This window comes from Cinclus cinclus, chromosome Z, assembly GCF_963662255.1.
Source record: "Cinclus cinclus chromosome Z, bCinCin1.1, whole genome shotgun sequence".
NCBI classification, from domain to species: Eukaryota; Metazoa; Chordata; class Aves; order Passeriformes; family Cinclidae; genus Cinclus; species Cinclus cinclus.
In genome coordinates, this window is record NC_085084.1 from 66,450,507 (window position 1) to 66,470,470 (window position 19,964).

Consider the following 19,964-nt stretch of genomic DNA (forward strand, 5'->3'; position numbering starts at 1 on the left):
AATAGTCTTAAATGTCTGGATAAATAGCAGGAGAATTAGAACTTGATAAATGTGAGCTCAAGCTTGAGTTTCCTTCAATGGAAGTATTACTTTGGCTCTTTTCTGGTGCTTATAATATTTATTTCAGTTTATTATTTTCTGTGGGATTTTTTGTTAAAGCTAGCAATTTTTTTTTAGGGCAGAAAAGAAAACCTGAAGGGATGGTGCATGATTACCAGGATTATCTAGGAGCTCATGGCTCAAAGAAACACAGACTGGGAGTTTTGCCCAACAAAATCTTATAATGTATGTGTTTGGAGGGTGAGTCTTAATTTTAGGAGCACTGTTTGTTTAGAAAGGAAGGCTGACTTTTAGGATGGAGAACAGAAAAAAAATACATCAACACAATAATAATTTGGCATAAGTGTACTTTTACATTAATAAGAAATTAAGTTCAGAGAATGATGTATGAGGATTAAAATAACTGCAGATCTGTGAGGGAAGGGATTGTCAAGACCACTTTTATGATTGAGGAAGTAGAATTTGTGCATGAAGCTAATCAGAAAATTCTAATAAGTAGATGAACACTGATTAGAAGAAAATGTATGTTTTTGTGAAAATACTGTGGGAGAGACATTTTTGCAACACTGGCAAACAGAGTAGAAGGACCAAACAAATTCATATTACTAGTTTTCAAATAAACACTTGCATATGTCCTTTTCATACTTTATCAGGAAGGTGGGGGTTATAATTTTGCCCAAATAACAGCTGCTAGATTTTAGAATATTACCATGCAGGACAAATATCAATGCTTAAAGAAAAAAAAAGTTAATAAAATGCAATTCCCTTCCAGTGTGAATTACTGGTCGTATGTGAGCAGAAAAGAATTTGAAATGTAAAACTAATTAAAAAGATCACTTTAGTATGAAGTTCCTGTTCTGTGGATTTTAACTTTAAATAATTTTTTTCCCGCGGCAGTTACAATGTCCTGGAGCAAGTGGCATGTCAGATAAAAGCTTCTCTGTAGCAGTAGGCTCAGCATCACTATAATTAAACCTTCCTCGCCTTGATTTGCAGCCAGTGTTACTCCTTGTGGGGAGGGAGCGTATTCATCGGCGAAGACAAGACCAGGGGAAGTTGGGAAACACGATTTGTGAACCTGATGTGAACTGGAAGCACGATGTAGGCACTAAGGGGTGGCGGGAGGGGGAGTTTAAGGAGTAAGAACCCATTTTTAACCCACCTCAAAGTTCTCGGTGAACAGGGGCGAGAGCAACTTTGCCACCTGCAGTCGCCCGGCTGTAAGAGTCCCTCTGGAGGGAGTCCTGTCCGGCCAGTAACCACGGCCCCAGGGAGAGAGACGCATGCCTCAGGGGAGGCGGGCTGCAGCATCAGCGGCACCGTGCCCCTCCGCATTCACTCCCGGTCCCATCCCGCCCCGCGCCCTGCCGGCATCCTCGCCTCTCCCACCTCCTGCACACTCCAGCGCTCTCTGCTCCCGGACCACAACCCTCCGGCGAGTCCGCACTCCCCCGCCTGGGCTCCAGCCTGGCTTTAAATATTCCCGAGCGGGATGCCAGCCCCTCCTCTTCTACTCCTCCTCCTCCCCCTCTCCCCGCCTCCCTTCCCGCGGAGCAGTCAAGACCCGGCGGCGCGGCTGCCCCAGCCGCTCCCACACTCGGGCGAGGGGTGGCGCGGCAGGAGCTGTCCAACTTTTCAGCACAGTTTCCTCGCCGCTGCCCGCAGGAAGGCGGCAGCCGCCGCCCCTGCCCGCCAGCCCGGCGCGGCCCGACCGCCGGCAGCATGGAGGCAGAGAGCAGCAGCGGCTTGTCCGCGATGCCCGGCGGCAGCGGCAGCGACGGTGGCGGCGACGGTAGCGGGGGTCTCAAAGCCCCCAAGCATCTGTGGCGGCAAGATCAACACTACCCACCGCAGCTGCGGCAGCACCAGTTCCTCCAGCACCAGCAGCACCCCGGGCAGCCGCCGCCGTCCCCGGTCTCGCGGGGCCGCTGCCTGGCCGGGGCTCGCGTCAGGCACCGCGGCTACTCCGACACGGAGCGGTACCTCTACTGCCAAGCCGTGGACCGCGCCTCCTACGCCGTGGAGACCGGCCACCGGCCCGGCTTGAAAAAATCGCGGATGTCCTGGCCCTCCTCCTTCCAGGGACTCAGACGGTAGGAGAGGGCTTGGCCAAACGCTCCGGCCGCGGGCGTGGGGGGTGCGGCAGAGGGGCGCCGTGAGGGGCCAGCGGGGACGGGATTCAGCGGCGGCCGCTGAGGGGCGGGCACCGCGGGACCCCCGGCCGGCCGGCCTCCCTTCCCCCGGCGGCGAGGATAAGGAAGGGGCGCCCTGCGGCTGCGGAGGCTCCGAATGGGAGGAGGGCTTGGGCTGCGCTTGCCGTGCAGGGGACCCCGGGCTGGGGTCAGCTGCAAGAAACCCCCGGTCAGGGCTCGCCTTGAGGCGGGCGTGACCGGGGCACGGGCGGCGCCGCCTCGTCCCGTCCACGCCTGTCTGTGGGTGGAAAAGCGGCCGCGAAACACGTGGGTGGGAGCGGGACGGCGTCTGTGGCAGCGCGGAGCCGGGAGCGGGGCGGGGAGCGGGGCCGCGCTTCCCCTGCGCCCGCTGCGCTGGCTCCCCCCACGGCTGCCCCTCCTCGCCCCGGCTCCCGCGCTCCCCGGGAACCTCCAGCGCTGCTGCCGAGCGGGAAGGACGCAATTCCTGTGATGTTCTGACAAAGTTAGAATAATGGCGGGGTGGGAGACAGTCTGGCAAATCCAGGGTTAGGGTCCTGTTAGTTTGAATGGGCTTAGTTGAGAAAATAGGCTAATGGTTTCTTAGCCAGAGGGAGGACTCCGTCATCTACTAGTCTATTGTTCCCTTTTAAATGAGCTGTGGGTTTATTTTTCAGTGTGTAGCTTATCCATGCATATTTTACCCTTGATGGCTGTAACAGGCATCTATTTTAAAATCAAATTCTCTGTCAAAATCAGAAAGGTACCGTATCTGAAGAATCAATTTATTATTCGGACTTCGTTTTTAGTAGCTGGAACCACTTCCTTTTGTAAGAAAGACACACGCTTGCACTTGCATTTTAAGCAGACATGGTGAATAAAGGATTTATGGAGAGAATGGTGGGCAGAGGGACAATACTTGATATTGAGGTACTATGTAGATTTTTTGATTTCCTGGAGAATCAGATTTTTACAGCGTGATATGCTTGATGAATAAATAATAGAATCCTTTCTGAACGAAGACTGCTTTGTATGTTTCTGTGGTGCACACGCATTCTTTATTATGGAGCCTTGGCCATAAATCTGAAAAAGACATACTTGAATATTCTCTGTCAGTGTTAGCTCTATTTCTACCTAACAGTAACTTCATTTCGACTTCATTTATAATTAAGAAATAAAAAGAGATTCAGCAATTGTAAATTAGAACTGTGTTTTCAAATAAGTACTCTTTAAATATGTTTTTTAATATCTTTGGTTTTCACACAGCCATTCTGTTGCTACACATTTGTATCACTTCTGTGAACTCATGCTTGTCTAAAGTTAATTATGTTAAATTTTTCAGCATGTAATATTTAAATTAAAAAAATTAGCTTCAAAAATTAACAAATGTTAAATTTAAAGCTTTTTTCAATACATTCCTGTTTCTTTTATATGAAAAAAACCTCTAGGGGTCTAATATTTTTTACCTTCAGGACTGACTGCTGAATTTCTGTTTTCTAATTGCAAAAAAAGTTTTGTTTTTATGAATCATAATGGTTGACTTGAATATATTCAGCATTATTCCTTAAGTAATTAGTTATTGAGAGGGCACTAAGTCAAGATGGAAAGGGAGAATACACATGCTATTTCTTTTATTAGGATTTCAGGGGTATTTTAAATTACAATTCGTATGACACCTAGTTAAATAAGAATTAATAAAACAATATGGAAAGTATTTTTGTTTTTTTAAACCTTCATTCTATTTATTAACAAAAAATCGTTGTTTTGTCAAGATACGCTGCTTAGCTGAGGTCATTGGATTTTTTTTTTTTTTAATTTGATGGGATTAGTAAAAAGGCTCCAGATATGCTTCCCTTTTGGAAGTAGTAAAGCAAAGCAGAGTAAAGAAGTTGAATATAATCAAATGACTTTCTTAGAACAAAGTCTCACAATAAAACATTTTGGATGAAGCAAACAACTGTACTATGGAAACACAAAGCAAACTGTAAAAAATTGCGGAATGTTCAAGAAATATCAGAAAAAGGATGGTCTTCCCAGGACTTTCATTTCAAGGTTTCAGACAATTGCTACTTTTTTCCTCTTTTTTGCATATCTTTTTAGTATTCTTCTAAAAGCAGTGACTTGCAGAAGCTCCCAATATTTTTGTGGAAAACACTTGTCCTTCTATAAGTATTGTGATTCACTTTTCAACTTCAGAAGTTTTTATATTTCTTCCTTGTTTAAACTGTTCTCAAAAGAACATTTCTGAATGGATTCCTATGGATTTATTATGATGTAAGGTGACAAGCTTGTATCTCAGAAAATCTCAAATTACTTTGAATACGACATATAAAACTGTCTAGAACTGGGGAAAATTGTGTATAAAAGTATGGGAAATGCTTCAGAAGATAAGGGTGATACTATACACTGATGTCTCAAATGTGAAAAAATTAAATCTATGTAATTGTTTTTCCAGAATTTATTTTTGTTTCACTCTAAACGTATCACAGTTCTGAAAATCTCAATGAAGATCATCAAGGACACTTAATAAGCCAGTTATACAACTTTGAAGTATTTTCTCATTTAAGTTTTGTAGAGAACCTAAAATATGTGACAGTTACAGTTTTTCCAAAAATGAGGAGAAATTGCATGTGTTAAAATTTGAGTTAGAACTGACTAGTACATCTGTATTATTCAAACTGAAGAGAATTAACATTTGAAAGACAAAATCAACAAGCAAAGGTTCCAAACTGAATTAGTTGAAAAACACTATGTGCTTGTAGTTTGTGCTATTAAGTACTGCTTATAATTGTTCCAATGCTTTCTCTGTCTCTTCATGACCATCACTAACTTGGCACTCAACTTATTTAGAACAGTACTGTAGTTCCTTCAAGGAATACAGTAGCATTTCATTGTACAGGAGGATATATCAGGATCATGGACTAATGTATTTTGCTTAAAAGTCAAGATTATTCCTGCATTTTTAAATGAGAAGGTAAGTGCTTTGAATTCATATACACAAGAGCTGTACAAAAACCAGGACAGTCAAGAAGATGATTGAGATTATCTGTGATCTGGGGGGTTTTGCCAGTTGTTTACTGTGTGGTCTTGTGTGAGTAACTTAATCTCTCTCTGATCATATTTTCTCTTACGTGAAAGAAAAAAAGAAACAGGTCAATTACAGGTTCATGCTAAAGTGAATTTTTAGATCATAGAATAGAAGGTACTATGTAATAATAAATAGTAGTAGTAGAATTGGGAAATAAATAATTCAACTCAAATAATTTTCTACTCTATAATACAAAATATTCTGTGTAATTAATGAAGCTATTCTAGTTATCCTGAAAAAATATCAGGTACCTCTTCACACATAACTAGCACTATTACATAGTTTATATACACAGCTTAGTTGTTTAAAAAAACAGTCACCTTGGCATTTTTAAAGGCCTTTAGTCATATGTCAGTTAAATCATTTTGCCATATCATGTTTCTGTGTTCTATATCTCACTACCAAAATTTCAGACTGGAAAAATTAGAGAAAAAACGCCATCAGTCCTAATTCCACTAGTCATGGAATTTCCCAGGATGTTGTATCCTTAAAATAAATCTTAGTCTCTTAGTTTCTTTTTGTCAGGTTTCAGAGACAATTATTATTTTACAATAGGTCTTCTGTAAATTATCTCAAGTGTTATTTTGGTCTAGGCTTTTTCACAAAAGCGACTTTTCATCAGTGTTTAAATGTAAACATCCACACAATGGTGAGGCAACACTAGGTTTTGCTATCCAGTAATCCTCGTGTTTGTTCCCTATTCCTGTCTGTTTAAAAAACTGCTTTCATAAGTGACCATTAAAATTAGTTGCTGTCAAAAAAATCTACTCTCCCTCTTTCTATTTCATGAATGGGATCTGGTCTGATCAAGTAGCATTCATTACTGCACTGCTTGCATATGAAGATTGCTCTTCATATGGTTGTTTTTCTTGAAGTGTCAGTCTTGTCTTTATACCACTCAGTAATAGTTAATAAACCAAAATAACACTCAAAATTGAGTGCAGTACAGTATTTTAGTTGCCCAGAGGCTTTATTTTGTATTAGGAGAAGAAAGGAGGTTTATGCATTAGTTTCTCGACTTTCTGAAGTCTGGATATTGTATACCACTCTAGGTAAACTCTCAGGCTTTGTAGCTACATATAGAGGCCCTGGAAAAATAATGGAGTCTTTGCCAATCTGTTTGGTTCTGGAAATAAAATGTACACCTCTTTCCATCCTAATCCCCATTCCTTCCTCCTGCTTGGTTTGGAAAGCTTCTCTTGGTCTATTATGTCTTAGCTACTTCCACACAAACAAAAGTAAGAAGAGTGTTTTCCAACTTAACATTCTCAGAATTTCATAGCAGTTTCTAATTTAGAATTTTGTTGTTTACTTGCTTGGCAGTGTATTTTTGCTTTGTTTACTACTACATAGTACTGGCACCCAAGATGTTAAGATAATTGGCATATGGTAGCACTTCCTCAAAGACACAAATAAATTTTACTGCTTAGTAAACATTGTTGAATTACTATTCTTTATAACTGTCCAAAGAGATAAAGTAAATAAGAAGCTTATGTTGTCAATATTTTAAATAAGTGACTATTAAGGGTGTTATTTTCATGTGAAAGGCTTACATTTTCTGATTGTTAAGAGTTATGTGACCTGAACTATATGAGTAGCATTAATTTTCATGCTGTTGGAACTTGTAAAAATATGAGCTTTTAAAATTCAGATATTCAAATATATTTTAATATTAATGTTATAATATATTATATATATATATAATATATAATGAGAATGAATGGTTCAGATGTCTTAATTTAATGAGTATACACCAGATAATTTAACAGGACAATCTCGTCATAGTGAAACAATGAATAATCAGGATTTCAACACTTCTTTTTTTAAGGATGTAGCCTTATGAAATTCTACCTTAAAATTATTAACATAACTGTTTAATGTGTGCTATATATTAAATAGGTTTTAATATAGCAATATTAATTGAGTATTAGTGAAGAAGTCTATTGAACACAAAGCTCATGGTGTTGGGTCAGTGGTGCTCAGCTGATGCTGTAAACATGTGGAGACACCAAGTGCATAGCTGAAGAGTAATTTAGATGGAAATTTTGTCTAAAACACTAAAAGAACATTAGTAGGTCTTTAACAGTCATCTTAAACAGAGTTAAATAATTTTAACTACACTCTAGTCTTCCTTTAGAGAAGGTTTTGGAGCTGGCAGGAAAATCTGTGAGATTCATATTAAAACTATGGTTGTGAGAGGAAGCTGGGCACATGCAGGAGAGCAAAGCAATACCATTTGACTGCTAAATAGTTTGCTCCAATGGACAAGTTCCAAGAATTAATTTTTTTGCTACTGGAAGGCAAGTGTTTAATGAAAAAGGGTATTTGACAAACATGACTCTATATCAGTTGATAGGGTGATTTGAAAGTGAGTTGGTCCTTGCCCGTGTGAAGAGTGTCAATGTTCCTTTGCACAGTCAGTATAAAGTGTTCAGCAGATCTAGAAAAAAATGAGCTTTGAGCTTTTATTCATGAACAAGAATACAGGTTATTTCTTAGTGCTGTTTTTTGGTAATAGAGTGGATCTCCCACCATTTCAGGATCAAATTCAAAGCTCTTCTGGTAATCTAAAGAAACTAGATTCAGTAATTTGAAATTAGATACAGTGATGCATGTTTACTTTGTGTATTTAAAGGTGACAAAATGACAATAATATTTGCTAATAGGAATGAAAATGTATAGATAAGATTTTAAATTCTGTTAATATTAATTTTGATCCTGTTATCTGCATCTCTTCCTTGATGCTTAAAGGCCTTAAGTTATGTATATGAAGGGTTACAGGAGGGGAGCAATAGCTGTCAGTTATTAGTAGCTAGGACAGATCCCACTGTTATTCATTCCCCAGATTCTTTTCAGAGGTATCTGTCCTGTCTCCTATGTGTTCCCAACGACTTAGTGTGTCCTGCTGTGGAAATATCAGACTTACCTTTAGCTCAGTAATGTGGCTGCCATTGTGCATATGTGCCTGGCTACTTAACAGTTATTTTAAATAGTTCTGTATTTCTCTGTTACCTGACAGTATTTGTGCCGAAGTTGCAAAGTCCAGTTAAAGAAGAACAACTGGATACTGATGATAAATTAGACAAACCCACCTGCTGAGTTAACTTCGTACATGCAAATAAATATGTAAGGGCCAAAGAAAAAATATGGATATATAGTATTACACAATCATGGAATCATAGAATGATTTATGTTGGAAAGGACCTCTCTAAGTCACTTGGTACAACCACTGCTCAAAGAATATATATTGAGAACAGATTTCCCAGTGTGGTGTTCAGTTCAGTTCTTGAACACTTCCAGGAGAAGAGTTTCTATAATCTCTCTAAACAAACTGTTGCAGGATTTGACCACTTCATGGTAGAACTCTTTTCCAATATCTTGTCAGAATTTGCTATGTTCTGACTTTGGTCCTTTGTTTCACATCTTATCACTGTACACTTTCAAGAGACTCACTCCATCTTCTTTGTGTCCATTCTCTAATCAGGGAGGTAGCATAGTTTCCTTTGTGCAGTCTCACAAACATGTAATAGGAATTTCACAGATCTACTGGGAAGTCTGGTGCTCTTAGTATTGTTTTCAAGTGCCATTTATTACATACAAAATTCTAGGTGTGACTGATTCCTTTGGTAGATTAGTTTGCATAGACTATCTCCTAACTCTCTCCTTGTCTGGGGTCTGTAGCATCCTTTCTCTTTGATTTCAGGGAGAGATTTCTGCTACAAGAATGCTCAGAAGGAAGAAAGACAGGAAAATACTGCCATGATTTCCAATCAAATAGTTTGTTGAGGACTTTAATTTCTCTCATTCATGTTATGAATATTTCCACTCTTGCCCCTCCTGGCTTGGCCTAGATGATCTAAGGCCATATACAGCTCCAGACAGGAAAAGTATATAATGGGAATGGTTTTCTCTGGGCTATCCTTTGTAGTTCCAGAAATTGAAACAATGCTAACCAAACCTTATTCGGAAATCCCCAATACTTGAACCTACGCCTTTGACAGCTGAGCTTGACTTTCTGTTACTTCCAGTATTCTAAGGTTTCAGTTATTACATGACACAGTGCCATGAAAATTGGAGATGGCAAGCTGGATCTTGAAACCCCCAATTACTTACTTTCTTTTTGCCATTGTCATTATAACCTCTACCAAAAGATGTTTCAAAATTTGGCCTCCTTGGGAAAAAAGTACATTGTTCTGGATTGTAGAGTGTAGAAAACTTCTCATAAGCTCATCTTACACAACAAGAGAAGTCTAGAGGGGAAAAAAAGTGTAGAAATCTACCATCTTTCAGGACTTGAAAGTCATGAGAAAATTCAAAATATATGCAATAAGAGCTTAGCTTGGTATAGTTATTCCTCCTGAACCAAAGTCATACAGCATCATTCACACAAAAAAGTAGTAGTGTAAAATAACTGCTTGGTCATATGTGAAGAGGGTTAATAAAAACCTCAAAACATTCAAGAGTTATTTGGATGTATATTTGAACACACACATGCAAAGACAACCAAAACCCATTCAGTCACAGACAATTAAGTCCAACTATGTATGTTTAAAGTTAGAGGGGTTCAATTAATAATACATTAAATACAGAACTCACAAGACAAAGGTATATTTTCCACTTTTCTAGGATATGTTATAACAGAGGGATGAAAATCTAGTATCTGATTCTGGAACTGAGAAACCATTGGATCATCATTACTCAGTTATCACTACAGTTTTTCAGACCTGTATTTTGGCATGTGGTCACATTTGTGCTTGTTTACATTAGATCATCATAAAAAAGTAATGAGTCAGAGCAGCTGCCATTCAAATAACCTTTACTGTTTTGGAAAGGTAATTAGTTGTTGATCTTTGTTTTTAATTATTACCCCTACACACATAATTTTAGGTTAAACTTATGAACTTCCTTTTTTAAATTTTTTTTAAAAATTTATTCTTTCTCTCCACTTAGGAAATGAAATAGCATCAAGTATTTCTAGGCAAAGTTAGGTTCTCAAGAAACAGCAAAGGGAGTTTTTATACAAGTGAAAAGACATGCTACTAGTGACAGAGTATATGGAAAGAGGATAAACATTCTGTTCAACAGTTTTACTCACTGATATAGTATCAAATAAAAAAATACCACAGATTTGAGGTGCTTTTTTGTGGATGCGCTTGTGGGTTCTCTCTCTCTTGCTCTGTGTCTCTCTCAAACACTTGAGATAATATCAATTCGAACGTTAGTAATGCCCTATCCAGTGACAAGATAATGATATAAGGAGTGGCTGGATGTACACATGTGCTCTAGGAACTGATATTAATTTAATTTCCCTCTTTTTAGTTATGAAACTTAGATTATCAGCAAATCCATTTCTCTATGCAGCAATGTTCTAGGAATTTTTAGGCATAATCTGTGCTTGGCTGAGAATAAAAACAGCTCACAGTTAAGATGGGTGTTTTGGTATATCTACATTGTTTATAGGGCTTCCCATATGTGAGCAGAAAAATGCCTCCAGGATATTTAACATTACAAATATTTCACTGAAGATATCTTTTATTTTCATCAGTGAGCAAAGAATACTGAATAGCATAAAATACAAATTATTCAGGTGCTTACCTGAATTTCTGTTTTTCTTTAGTGTGACTTACAAAAACGCTAAAGCAACTGATAACATTAACCACTAGTAACACTCTGAGGACACTACGAAACAGATACTGGAAGAGAGCAATAGGAATTGTTTCGAGGAAACAGAGCCTACCACTAAATCTTCACTAAAATTGTCTGGCAAGTTTCACCATTTTTTGGCCAGTGTTCTCACTAGCTTCTGTCAGTCTATCTCTGTAGTGATTTGTTGTCTTTCCTTAGGAAATAAATAAATTTATAGTCATGCTTAATAACTGTGACTAACAGTTACTAACAGTAACAGGAAGGGTGTTCAGCTGTAAAATACAATTTTTCCTAGCACAGCCAACAGAACAGTTTAGGTGTATGGCAGGAGATTGTTCTGAGCAAAGTAGTTTTCCTCCCACCTTATACTACCAGAAACTCTACATGTCATTAGGAAGGTACAAATAAGCTAGCTTCCCATGTTGATCTCCTGAGGACTATCAGATTTCATTGAATTAAGGAGGATTTTGTGTTAGCATGGTATTTTTCTTCTGTAGAGGTTATACAATATTTCAAAGTAACTTTTTGTTAAAGGCATAGCAGGTTTTTTATATAGAAGTTTTAAAACTGAATGGAAAAAAATATCCATTTATTGGGTTAGAATCCTAAAAACAAGAGAGATTTCATAGCTGGAAGAGAGCTCATAGCAGAATATCAGCTATAACCTGTTGCAGATACTCCCTCCATCCCTCCCTCCCTTCCTTCCTTTCTTCCTTCCTTCCTTCCTTCCTTCCTTCCTTCCTTCCTTCCTTCCTTCCTTCCTTCCTCCCTCCCTCCCTCCCTCCCTCCCTCCCTTTCTTATTTCCATATTTTTGGTGGTCTAGTCCGGTAGTCCTCTCTTCTACATTCTTTCCATTTTAATCCACACATTTCTTTATGTAACATGTCCAGAACTGTTTCAAGCCTTCAGCGCTATGCTGGATGTGAATAGAGCAGAAATATATAAAGTGTCCTGCAAGATATGCCTCTGTCTATTTATCCTAGTTTGATGACTTTTTTTTTTCCCAACAGCATCAGTGTAGTCTATCATAAATGGCTTTTAATGCACGTAATCTGAAATGCTCTTCAATAAAACTGCTACCTAATGTTGAAGTTTCACAGTTTCCACCAGTTGTGTGTTCTTGCAAATCCCCAAATAGATATCAAGTACTTTGAGCTTATGAAGCATGAAGAATGGCTGTAATCTAAACAGTTTTATTTACATCAAGTAACATGTAATACAGGGTCTGTAGGATGCACTATTAGATTGCTAAAACTTTTGATGCAACATTTAGTAGTCTATAAACAGCTAGAAGGAATTCTTGGGACTTGATAGTCCCATTGAAATAACAGGCAAACATTAATGCTATAGTAGAAGTGTTAGTGTAATATAAATGTAGGGTAATATAAAAATAAAACATAGTTTTTGGTTGGTTTTCTTTTATTGAGAAATGCATACTTGAAAGAAACAAACTATAGAAGTAACTTGAAGTGCCTCTATTTTTGGGGTGAAATATAAAGCAAATAATTAAATTATTCATTGTGAAATTCTTATGTCTATTAAATAATGCAGCAATATAGCATAATCCAATGAATGGAAACAACTGACTAATCCTTACATGGATCACACTCAGAAGCAAAATTATATCAGCAAAATTTCAACTGTAAAAGTCTTCTATACACTTGTCCCAAATGTACATTAAATCTTTTAAGACCTATTTAACTTTTAATGAGAAGAAATGTGATTGAAAAATTAATGAATGGATCAAGAAAGAAGAAAATTAGATACGGCAAATATTTTTTGTATTGTTTTAGAAAACCTTGGTGCCCGAAATGCATATTAAAGTAGTTGATTCTATCTCTGTTTAAAGAACCAATCTTTTGTTAAATTTATAGCTGCCCTTAGTAAGAGTAAGGAAACTTCATGTGTAATTTGAAGCACAGGTCAGAGAAAAAAAGCTTAGTTTGAGATGCTGGTAACAAAACTGAAAGAACTAGAAAATTAAACTGATAAAGAAAACTAGAGAAATAAGCAGATTGAAACGTACATTTTCTGTCCTCATAATATATGATATTAAAAAAATCACTAGTGCATAAATTGGATATTAGATGAAAAATTACACTTAAGTAGATGTCAATTTATTTCAAATTACAGAATTTAATCACCTAAATTCTTGCTTTATACACTTTGCATTAAGGCACATCATTAGCATATGCCAGATAGTGAAAAATAAACATTTCTGCTTCCATGTCTACTTCCCCTTCCAAAGGCCATGTGTAATAAAGTAATTGAAGTCTGAATTTCAGTAAACTTTGTCCCTTTAGACTTTTCAACAGAGAGGTGATAACGCCAAGAGGTCCCAGAGCAGTGGTGTCTTTACAAGTTTATTTCTAAGGAAGAAAACACTCCTGTTAGAACTAAAAGACTTTTGGCTTAATATGAGCCTCAGCATTGCAAAGCAAACTTTATCACTTGTTTGCCCTTCTCACCAAAGCAAAAAGGGGACTCAAAAGAGTTATGTCATACACAAATCAGATGGTTCTAACACTTTTTAGCTCTATAGTTTTATTCAGGTAAGAAATTGAATGCTTTTTCAAGATGTTTCTCTGTGACAGCAGGGTTTACAGCCATTAGCAATGTGATATGATTGATTGAACATGTTTTAATAGCAATTTACACCCATTCTTACTCTAGCTCAAATGTACTGAAGTTTTATTTAATTTATTAAATAATTTAAATTTATTTCCAGACTTTTGATTCTCCAGTTTCACCCTAATTTGCTGCTCAGAAAAAGAAAAGATGGAAAAAAATCCCACAACTTTGAATTAAAATAATCAATGAAAATTCATGATGAATATCTCGCTATGAACTTCATGTTCTGTAAGACTGGGATGTATTAAAAACTTAGCAAGTAATTATTTTAACCCCCCTGGAATAGCTGGTTTGCCAAAATAAGTTTAAAGTGAGTGGTGACTTCTAGAGTAGAACACCCCATTTTCAGTCGAAAAATTAATAAAGATGCCAAGACAACCTGTGTTTCTGCTGGTTTCATAAGTGCAAAGAGTTCAATACAGCAGACCTAAGTTCTTCAGTATCTGATCCCCATTTTTTTAAGTTTCTTTCCTGTAAGAAAGGATGTATGTCCAGCTGATCAATTCTTACCCCACATGTGAAAACTCTGTAGAATATTGAATATGTTTGTGAATATGTATGCCACAGCATGAAAAAAATATGTCTAAAGACAGACTAAGGTAATGTTAACCTACTGTTTTCAAAGTTCTTAGCAAATATATGTGTACAATTGCATGTCCTGAGCAGAAATTAAAACATGGAACTGACTGATATTGAATAGTTTGGAAATGTTGAATTCTGCTTTACTATCTTTTATTCTAGGTAATAATGATGATTAACTAATTGTGTATTAAACATATACCTGTTTCCTTGCTTCTAAGAAATTACTTTGTTCTAGGACTTACATAGCCATTTTAGTTTATGACATGGATCATATTAAGGATGTTAACAGAGATTAAAAAATAAATTACTTTCAAAATACTTCATTTCCCAGCTGGATTTTTCAGCTTTAATTTCATTTGTGATTATATCATCCTCAGCATACTTAGTCTATCTTTTTATCATTTATATATTATTAAATTGGTTCAACCTATTTAATTTTTATTTAATTTTATGCATTTTAAAGAAGATAATTTCATTTATATAATGATGTTCTAAACTTTAAAAACTGGTTCTGAAAACTGTAGTTGAAATAACTGCTTTCTCAGAAGTTCCTACAATCCACATTAGTAAAATCTGCTGCAGTGATTACTTTATTTTGGTGGATTTGAAAGGAGCTGGATTAAGTCCAGAGAATTTTTAGTGTTGCATATTTATCATAGATTTGTTTAGATTGGAAAAGGCCCTTAAGATTGTTGAGTCCAACTACTAATCCACCACTGCCAAGTTGACCACTAAACCATGTCCCTGTGTGCCACATCTACATGTCTTTTAAAAATGTCTAGAGATTGTGACTCAGCCGCTTCCTGGGCAAGGGTTACAATGCTTGACAGCTGTTTTGGTGAAAAATTATCTACTAATATCCAAACAATTTCCTCTTGTCCTCTCGCTTGCTACGCAGGAGGAGAGATAGACCCCCACCCGGACACACCATCCTATAAGGGCAGCTGCAGAGAGTGATAAGGTCACCCCTGATCCTCCTTTTCCCCAGGACAGACACCCCCAGCTCCCTCAGCTGCTCCTCACAGCACTGGTGCTCCAGAGCCTGCCCCAGCTCCATTGCCCTTCTCTGGACTCACTCCAGCCCCTCAGTGTCTTTCTTGCACTGAGGGCCCAGAACTGGACACAGCACTCGAGCTGTGGCCTCAGCAGTGCCCAGCACAGGGGGACAATCCCTGCCCTGCTCCTGCTGCCCACACTATTGCTGATCCAGCCCAGGATGCCATTGGCCTTCTTGGCCACCTGGGCACAGCCTGGCTCCTCTTCAGCTGCTGTCACCAGCACCCCCAGGTCCTTTCCAGCCACTCTGTGCCAGCCTGTGGCACTGCCTGGGGTTGTTGTGACCCAAGGGCAGGACCCGGCACTGGGCCTTGTTGAACCTCACACCACTGGCCTTGTCCCATTGATCCAGCCTGTCCACATCCCTCTGCAGAGCCTTCCTGTCCTCTGGCAGATCAACAAGCCTGCCCAACCTGGTGTCATTTGAAGAGTGGCTAAGGACACATTCAATCCCCTTTTTCAGATGATCAATAAAGACAGTAAACATGACTGGCTCTGATACTGACCCTTTGGGAGCACCAATGGTAACTGGCTGCCAACTGGGTATAGGTCTGTTGACCTCCACACCCTGGGTCTGGCCATCCAGACAGTTTTTAACCCAGGAAAGAGTGAGCCATCCAAGTCTTGAACAGCTGGTTTCCTGAGAAAGGTTCTGTGGGAAATGGTGTCAAAGACTTTACTGAAGGCCAGGCAGACAACATCCACACTGTCCCTCATCTATTCAGCAGATCTCCTTTTTGTAAAAGGAGATCAGGTTGGTCAAGCAGGACCTGCCTTTCCTGGCGTGGAACTCATGCTGGCTGTTCACAATCCCCTTGCCTGTCCGATTGCACTTGCTGTAGGGACTTTCCCTGGACCAAGATCAGTCTGTAATTCTCTGGGTCCTCCTTCTGACCCTTCTTGTAGAGGGGCCAGCACACCTTGTAGGGATTTGCCAACATCCAGTCAACTGGGACTTGCCCAGTTGAGTAGGATGGCAGGTAAATGCTTGAATGTGGGCTGGTGAGCACATCTGCAGGCTCCCCCCAGAACCCCGGGGTGGATCCCATCTGTCCCCATAGACTTGTACAAGTCAAAGTGGTCTAGGAGGTGGCTGACAGTTTCCTCCTGGATTAGGGGGCTTCATTCAGCTGCCTGTCCCTGTCTTCCAGTTTAGAGGGTGGATACCTAATGAACCAAGTCTTACCAATTAAGACTGAGGCAAAGAAAGCATTGAGTGCCTCAGCCTTTTTCTCACCCTTTGTCACCAATCAAGGCAAGAAGTTTGTTTTCCTTGGTCCTCTTCTTGTTGGTGGTGTATTTTAAGAAACATTTTTTGTTGTCTTTTACTACAGTAGCCAGATTTGGGCTTTGGCCTTTCTAATTTTCTTTCCATTGTCCTCTTAAATTGCCTTTCCCTTCTGAAGGTCATGAACTCTGTTTTTTCCTCATTAGTTCCAAAGTTCTGGCCAAAGGAACTAAGATAAACTATGGTGGATAAAAAATATATGTACCCTACATAAGTTATGATTTGGTAATATTTATATATTCTAAATACGTAATTTATTTGCTACATAGGACATCTAGTATAATAAACATACGGTTGAAAACCATTTAAAATTGTTTTGATTAATAAAAATGTTACATATGTGGAAATTAAAATATATTAGATATATTTTGTGTCTTTTACATTATTAGGTGTTACATTTTAAAACTAGCACAATTTTTTCTCCATTTTCTTTGAAAAAAATCTTGTTTCTGGCACCTTATATATTGCATAAATTTAATTTTACGTGAGCAGAATGTAGCTGGGTATTCAAAGTGATACAAGACATTCTTTTATTGAGACATGATATTTAATTTTAGAATCCAGAAAATGTGTATTACCTTCAAAACCGACTCAATTAAAGAACATGGTTATTTATAGCCTCTCCATGTGTTAGATCTGTTATTAAGCTACCATTTCCTTGGTTTTGGTAGCATTGAAGCCTCAGATGGAATGATGAGTCATTCCAAAGATCAAGCTGTCCTGTAATAAGTCAAAAGAGTATAGAATTTAGGTATATGGAAAGAGATTGCAGATGCAAGGAAAAGAGACAGTACTTAAGGGAAACAGCCTGGATCGGAATAACAAGGTGTCACAAAAATATTTCCTTCTGTAGATAAATCTTCTTGTCACTTAAAATTGTGGGGACAATCATCTTAGCTGCAGTCTCTTGGAATATTGGATCAGCACAAGAAATAAGTTACATAGTATTTACCTAAAACAATGTAATTGAAAAATACCAATACATTGATGCTGATGGTATATTGATATTGATGATACTGAAAAAGCATCACCCTCTGATTATTCTCAGGAGGAAAGCACTTTTACAGTACTTGCACTGTACAGCTTTTAAATTATATGAACTTCCATTTCTGCTTCCACTGATTTTGTAAATGCTTCTGAGTTTTATGAATTTCTGTATGATCTGTGAGCATTTCTGCCTCTTGAGACAAGCTGAAGGATATCTGAGTGGGAGGAAGGTGGTAGAGTCAAATAAAATCACCTTTTTTCATTATTTAGAAGGAACTTAATGGACCAACCTTAGGTAAAATATTAAAATTTAACACCAGTAAAATTTATGTTTCTTGTAAGTGATGCAGATGCTGATTATTAGTAGCTTTTGTTTCAAAATAATATTTTTTGCTGTTTTAGATGTCAGCCCTCACTTTTGATATTGAAGGACTATTCTCTATGAAATGCTAGTAGTGGATATTGCCTGTTATCTATATAGGCTCATGTGTGGGAAGGTGTATGGTTTGCAAATAAATGTACAGTACCCAAGTTGATTCCATGCTGAATTATTTACTGGTCAACCTTAATAACTTTAAGTCGTATTAGGATATTATCAATATTTTTGTAAATATCAAGGAAAAGCAGTCACTCCAGTGGAGAGTAATGGGTTAGTTCAATAAATTACTCTGGTGGATTTCTCACTAGCTGTAAGGAAAGAACATTTTCAACTTGTTTGAAAACTTGACAAGTGTTAATTGTGAGTTGGTATCCTGAACTGATTTGGAGGTGAGAGTTTTCACAGAGGAAGATGTAGCTAAGGAGGAAATAACTAATGACCAACTTTGAAAGGACCAGCTTCTATTTGATGCTATAGAAAGTGAGGAAAGACAACAGGAGATCAGGTAATTTTCTTTGCAGCAGTGTTCTGTGTGAATAATGTAGATAGAAATTAATAAGAATCTGGATGTTAGTATCTTTGCAGATGAATAGGAAAAATTGCATCTGAGATCTGGAAAAAGAGCTTTTCATTTGACTGTGCAGCTACTGCCTTACTTAGGACAGTCCTGAACAAGTATTAGTTTCAGAATATGTTCATACTCCTGGGAAATTACATTCAGTTTTATTTAGTTTATAGAATCGTAGAATAACCTGACTTGGAAGGGACCCAAAAGGAATGTTGACTTCAGCTCCTGGTCCTGTGCTGGGGCACCTCAGAAATCACACCACGTGCTTGAGATCATTGTCCAAACACTTCTTGAACTGTGTCAGGCTGGTGCTGTGACCACTTCTCTGGGGAGACTGTTTCAGTGCCTAACCACCTTCTGGTGGACAAACCTTTTCCTATTATCCAACCTAAACCTCCCCTGACACAACTTCAGGCCATTCCCTCAGTCCTGTCAGTGATGACTATAGAGAAGAGATCAGTGCCTGCCCCTAAGCTTTCCCTCACGAGGAGGTTGCAGACTGCAGTCTCCTCAGTCTCTTCTCCAGGCCTTGCATCCTTGCATCATCTAACTTCAACCATATGTAGAGGAGTTGTGCATCATATGAATTTATTTTGTGAATTCTATGGGCTCAAAATCATATGTACTCTCTAGTACTTTATGTCTTTTATATCTTATATATTTCTCTAAATATTTTTGGTTTATAGTGTATTTCAGTAGAAATCCTATAGCATGATTTTAGATAAATATGAAGTGGTACTTATGCTGTTATCCATTTGTAAGTGAAACATGAAAAAAAGCCCTGAGGGATGTCTCCTAGCATGTCTAGAATTTGTCTATCAGTAAAAGAGAAACATAGCTCCAGATATTTTCATAACATGTTCAGCATTCCAGTGAAACTCTATGCTTATTTTGCCAGGAAGGTCTGTTGTTTTACCAACACGTGGGTGATGATTGTCCTCAACTATCTCACTCAACTGTTTGAGAATGAGACTCCTACACTGCTACATTTTATCACATGATGGCATATTCTCCTCTTATTTTGTCAAAAACATCACTTTTAGACCTTCTTGGCTAACATTAATATCCTAGAAATCAGAGGAAGTTGGTGAACTTGATTTATCAGGGGTACTTTGAGAAGTACTAGATATTTGTGCAACAATAAAATCTAAGTTTTTTCTCTGTTTCTTTTAATTCTTTTTTCTTTTAATTCAGTGATATAAAAAAGGTATTTCCCTACACTTGACTGGGGAAAGAACTTCATGTAACTCATTTGCAAAGAAGTGGGATTGCAAACCTAGATTTTTCTAGCATGTTGTGCAGAGGCTATAGCCTGCAAAATACTTCAATTATTCATAAAGCCCTCACAAAACACCCATTTTGAAGATTCAAAAATTACTTGCATAAAGATTGCCTGCTAAAATGGAAGGACATGCAAAGTAATATTCTACTTTTGTGTAGATGAATCTCTACAAAAGTTTCTTTTAGAGTTAACACAAAATAATTTCTCACTAGGTATGTGAGGAGAAGATAGTTGAGAAAAAACTGG

At 38.2% G+C, this 19,964-nt stretch overlaps 1 protein-coding gene across 1 annotated transcript in view; it reads left to right on the forward strand.

Annotated features, from left to right (window-relative positions):
- The first annotated feature begins 1,782 nt into the window (after nt 1-1,782).
- PDE4D (phosphodiesterase 4D) overlaps nt 1,783-19,964 on the forward strand; it is a 350,846-nt gene continuing 332,664 nt past the window's right edge. Inside the window, exon 1 of the mRNA XM_062512604.1 lies at nt 1,783-2,153. Coding sequence (XP_062368588.1) covers nt 1,783-2,153 — 371 coding nt within the window. The remainder of the gene's footprint in view (nt 2,154-19,964) is intronic.